General features: G+C 41.2%; 1 protein-coding gene across 1 annotated transcript in view; it reads right to left on the bottom strand.

Annotated features, from left to right (window-relative positions):
• Nucleotides 1-751: 751 nt before the first annotated feature.
• Bckdhb (branched chain keto acid dehydrogenase E1, beta polypeptide) overlaps nt 752-6000 on the bottom strand; it is a gene marked incomplete at its 5' end in the record, with an annotated part of 198690 nt that continues 193441 nt past the window's right edge. The window contains 2 exon segments of the mRNA XM_005377677.2: nt 752-1036; nt 2693-2841. Of these exon segments, the coding sequence (XP_005377734.1) occupies nt 2701-2841 (141 nt within the window). The 3' untranslated portion in view covers nt 752-1036; nt 2693-2700.

The following is a 6000-nucleotide window of genomic DNA, read 5'->3' as shown; positions in this document are numbered from 1 at the left end:
AAAAAGATGACCATTTTCTTCGGTGTTCTTGGACAAAAGAAAACATGGCAGGTCTATTTCTCTGCTTCTCGGGTGGACATTTCTGCCGGCATCATGAGAGGAAGCACTTCTGAGACTAAGCGGGGGAACATGCGCACATCAACTTCATCTCCAAGGGCAGGGGCAAGGGTGAGGGACCCTGTAGCAGAAATACTTCGTTGTCCCTGCCTTCCAGGACTACGGTGAGTGGCAGGGGATGTGGAAGGAGGCCCTGGTAACGTCGCCAAGGTGCAGGCTCCTCCCATCAGAGCCTTTTATGCTATCATTTTTCTTATGTATGTAACAATATAAAGACCAGAGAAAAAGTATTTGCTTTGTAACATCATAGAAAAAAACAAAACAATACAAAAACAACGTACAACTGCAGCTAAGGCATGGCAATTCTATAGCAAACAGGATCATGCTCCCATGGGATCCGCCTCCTGGGATGAAGAGGGCGGCAGCAGGATAATCTGATCCCACGGCACTCCGGAAAAGGGATGAGGTTCATCAGTAACCATCCCAAGGCAAGATGGATAAATAGTGATGCATGTCAGCAGTTTTGCAAGCATACAACCATTTTGGCTATGAAGAACTAAACTAGATACAATAAAGCTGAAAAGTTGGGATTTCTAGGCTAAATGTTTCACTTCAGAGTCAATCAACAAGAACCTACTACTGTTGAACAAAAATCCGTCTTACTAAAGGACAAAGAGGACACATACAACCTAAAGACAATTTGACTTTGCTTTATTGAATATAGTACACACCTGATATTAACAGATATAATTAAACAGAATTTATAAGATCACCATGTGGAACATTTTAAAAGAGTAATCTGAAAGACTCTTCATGGGAATCAATTCATTTCTCTTAATATAACAATTAGTTTAGAGCTTTTCAGTCAATATCCATGATAGTTCATTTCATAAAAACTATTTTTCAAGAGGTAAATCTGAGCAAATATAAAAAAATCCAGAAAAATATTCCCGCATCTACTCATAATCTTCCCATTTTTCTGTAAAAGAAATCAATAACAATTATAAACATTCTCAGTTGCTTGCAGGTTTTTCATGTATTTAATTTTAGGACAGAAACACCGTGCTATAATTTTCAGTACAGATTTGAATAGTTTTCTTATGTTTAAAAACGAATGTATAATCCAAATTCAAAGCCAGCATCGAAATACTACTTTAATAACAACAAAGCATGCGGCCATCATTACGACCTTCACTCTCCCGTGGGGCGTCCACTGAGGAGACAGCGGAGAGCAAGGAGAGGCAGTTCTCCAACCTGCCCTGAGGGTCACCTGCTGTGGAAGGCAGTTGCTCCCACAAGCACTGAGTAGACACCACAAATAAAGCCCACAGCCCTACCTGTCTGAAATAATACTGGGTGTCGGCCCTAACCTACCCTCGGCCATTAGAACGGCCATTAGAACGTAACTACAGAAAATGAGAGGGTTGTGGAGAGTGGCAGGTCTGTACAAATACGAACACATCTGTCTGTTTTAGGTGAGCTCACTTTGTAGCCCATATTCAGAATTCAAGTAGCACTGGATTCTTTAAAAAGTACAGGGTGTGTTATTGTGCAAAACGTTATTTCCCTTTTCTTTGAAAAGTCATGATTTTGCAAACTGCATTTTGTTGTGGACAATTTAGATATTGAAATGTAAAGCATCTTAATCTTATTTACCCATTTTGAAGTATTTCAAAATCAAGTTTTCAGTGAGTATAATTTCTATATTGGTCTGAAAAAGTAACTTAATAAACCATACTGGTATTCATTTTAGTTAGAGTAACACTCCTGAAGGGTTGATAAGCACGAGTGAAAAAATCACTATGAAAACAATACCATGCATTACACAGTACTTTAAAAACATTCACCTAATCAACCAGAAAAGGTAATAATGGTGCTTGGGCTTTTGGTTTTGGTATTGTTTTTTATTAAAAATTTTCCTTTTACATAATAAAGAGGTTTCTGCTCAACGCATACCTAATTTCAGATAATACAAAGTTAAGTTTGTGAATGTTAGGAATCATCACATAGCGGCTGGGGATTTAGCTCAGCGGCACAGTGCCTGCCTGGCAAGCGTGAGGTCATGAGTTTGATTACCGGTACCAGAAAAAAAAAAAAAGGATCATCACATAAATAACTGCAGTCTACATTAATGGTGCTTGAGGGGTCATTTTCTTTTTTTTTTTTTTTTTTTGTCTTTTTGAGACAGGGTCTTGCTATGCAGCTTAGGCTGGCCTTGAGCTCACTTTGTAGTCCAGGCTGAACTCAAACTTGCAATAGTCCTCCTGCTTCAGCCTCCCCAGTGCTGGGATTACAGGTGTGCACCACCACGCCTAGCTGAGGGGTCATTTTCAAGTAAAAGAAATTACCTCTTTTCATGGAAAGTAAATAGATCAAAGAACATACAAAAATGAAGATAAAACAGGGCACAGGCACAGTGTAAACTATGTTGGATTATGTCTTCAGTGTTAACATATTGAAAGATACTTTCTGTCAGTCATGTGGTACAAATGTTCAACATGCTTCCACTAAGGGTAACTACACGGGTAGGGATTCGAAGTTTTCTCAAGTGCACCTTTTACTCTGACAGATGCTGTTTACCAAACAAAGCACGCGATGACTTAGGGACAACACTCGATGTCGGGGGCACACCTACCTACGTGGTCAATAGTTGATCATTTTTCGAAGGGCATCGTAGCATTTCCATTTGTCTGGGATGTAAAATGGCTCAAAAATGTGAGGAAATGGTGTGTCGTAACCACACACTCTGGATATAGGAGCTTCGAGGTTCAAGAAACACTCTTCCTGCAGAGATGAAACGGAGATGGTCAACTTTACGATTGTATTTCTATTCATAGAGATGAGACACTTCAACTTAAGGTACTTCACTCCCTGAAAGCAACTGTATCTAAGGACATCAAAAGTCTGTAGACGTATTTTCCGTGAATAAAGCTGATCGCATGTTAACATTATCCCAACTTTGCCTAAGGTGTGTTTCATACACGACGCATTTTATGTCTCTATAGGTATGTATTACCTAACGCGCAGCAAGATCACCCCAAACACACTTCCTATGAATGGAAATGTAGGACACGACAAAAACATGACAAACGTCCACATTGGTTACATCTGCACCTCAAAGATCATGATTATGCTTTCTCATTTTTGGTATTTTCAAAATTTTATAACATGAATGTGCACTGGTCTGAGAATAAATGTGCAGTCCCTCTATGCGTCACCCAGACCCCACTTCCATCAGACGCCGGACTGCGGCCTCACTCCTGGCACGGCCAGGCCTCTGCAGCTTCCCGGGGCTCCCTGCTCTCTGCCTCCCTGGGGCGGACCTAACTCGGGCATGGCCTCCACTGGGAAGCCTCCCTTGACAGCAGCCCCCAGTGGCACAGGCGGGGCAGAGCCTTCTGCCCTGAGCCCCACAGACTGGTCCTGACAGGGTCCGCTGCAGTGGCCCAGTTATGCATCTCCTCCTAGAGAGACCGTGAGCTTCCTGAGACGGGAGATGTAGTTCACATACATAAAATCAAAGCTCCAGGGACATAGTGTAGGTCGTTATTCTTAAGGAGAAAACACTTACATAGTAAAAAAAAAAATCAACTTTCAAAAAATAATTTTAGATATCTGAACTAAAAAAGATATACGATTAAACTACTGTGATAAAGTAATATTAATTTACCATTCAGAGGTATTACCTGAAATAAAACCTGTGGTTTTCATTTATCCATTTATGTACTGCCTTGTTTTACAAAGGATTTGAGAAGGCCTAAATAGTTTTACATGTTACACGATTTTTTAATTTTAACTTGGGCAGATGATTTTTCCATGGAGAATCCCGACGCTGCACGCTCCATCTATACCCACTGCGCTATTTACCTCCCACTGCCAAGTGCTCCGGGGCGGAAACGACATGCGAACAGGACAAATTAGCTCCACAGAGAACGAGCTGGTCCTTCCCAGACCTCCCCTTGGCCCCGTCAACTACTGTGACAGCATCGAACATTAAACAGGGGCCACCTCTCCTCCCAACACGAATCTTCCATCAACAACTCTAGCATTTTTAACACACATAAAGAACCCCCTAAGAAACCCCACCACTAGCCCACTGAAACAAGCTGACAGACTAGGTGGATTATTTCTTGACTGCAACAAGTAATTTTAAAACCTTGCAACCGTCAATTCAGGATTAACCCAGTTTTGCTTCTTCAGCTGACACAGCCCGTTTCCTTCTTCTTTCCTGACTACTGCACTCTGTGTAAATGAATTATCCACGGACACTGCGGAACAGAGGACCAAGGAGAAAGTATCTCACCAAATGCCTCTGACTTTACACCCATTATAAAATACCAGTGATTCAAACTAGGAACTTGGAAAGCTGGCCGACCATGCACTGCTTTGTCAGTGCTGGGAAAATCACCCCTTTAGCATAATGGCTAACTAAAAAAACCTTTTCTTGCCCCAAACGGCAACGGTCCTAACTCTTCAAGAGTGTGAGCATCCATCCATCTTCCCAGGAAGACATCTCCGTGTTTCACAGGCACAGGACACCGCTCTTGCCAGGTCACGCCTGGACTGTGAACGGTGGTTATCCTTCGAGCCTGCGGAAACCGGGGCAGGAAAAGCAGGCTTCGTACTCTGTAAGTACTATTTGAAGTTTTTTGTGAGACAGTATAAATTCTGTAATCAAATGACACTGAAATAAAGGGAAAGAATAAAGTGAAGAATCTCTTTCCTGTGTGAATAAAAGTTTCTATTCTAATGTTCCATCCACGTGTAATTTTACAAGTCGTGTTTCTTTTCACTACCTGACCTATGAAACTACAAATGTATGGAATATTATATTCTGACCAATTGAAATAGAAATTCTAACTCTACCAACCAGTGTACTGAGGAAACTTGAATTATTCCTTCCATGGAGCGTTAACGTCTCGTAAAGTAAAGGAAACCAACGTCTGCACCGATCACGCAGCTTTTACTATTGCTTCTCACTGAATGTGCTCACATATGAATGATTCACTTGGGAATACAGGCTTCTTTGTGCTACAACAAAACAAGGCACCGTACCCAGCCCTAGTTTTTTCATACAGAAGCCACACACATACACACACACACACACACACACACACCACGCGCGCACACACAGTGAGAAAAACATATGAATCCCATTGGTAGGTACGCAAATTAATGTAGGAGACTAATGCTTCACAAAGTAACTGCATTATAACCACATGACACTGTAACTATAGCAACCATGTGCTCTGAATTTTCAAGACAATTCAAATTAATCATATTCATCTGTTCCACTGGCTGCCTAAGTACACTCATATTTTTAAAACTATGATGATTTTTGATTCAGAAACAGTAAGCTGCATACAATTAGGAATTAAGTAACAGCCTAACCCGCAGGCTGTCGGGAGGGTTTTATGTACCATCCAGGACGGGAGAACGGTGTGTTGACTGGTTAAATCCACGTGCAACAAGGACAGATGTGACCATGAGATTGCAAAGTGAGCACAGCGTAATACGCAACCAGGCTCCACAGGAAACAACCCAGACAGGTATCCAGAGAAACTTGCATCCAGCTTTTTGGGGTTCATAATTTTACCCAGGGTCTAGTGTGAAGGATGAACTTGAACCCCTAAACCACCACACAGTAACACCTACGTATCTCCTGCTGCAGTATGTGCTTTCACATCTCCATGCTTAAAGTAAAATAGCTGTTCCTTCCACAAGACTCGAATGAAATTCTACAAATAATATTTGTATTTGTTCCTCAATATACTTTTTTGCAACACAAACTTTTTCTAAAATATGCTAATAATAAAAATAGTGCCCAGTATTTAGGGTACTGTAAGCATGGTGCTTAAATGAGTTATATTTTTATCTCATTTACGTTTCACAGGTGGGATATACAGATGGAGGAAACTGCCCAAGGTTAAATGGCTATCTATA

This window comes from Chinchilla lanigera, unplaced genomic scaffold (genome assembly GCF_000276665.1).
Source record: "Chinchilla lanigera isolate Chin_1 unplaced genomic scaffold, ChiLan1.0 scaffold00010, whole genome shotgun sequence".
Lineage (NCBI taxonomy): Eukaryota > Metazoa > Chordata > Mammalia > Rodentia > Chinchillidae > Chinchilla > Chinchilla lanigera.
Note: the sequence above shows the minus strand (reverse complement) of the source record. Positions and strands in the feature narration are given on the sequence as shown.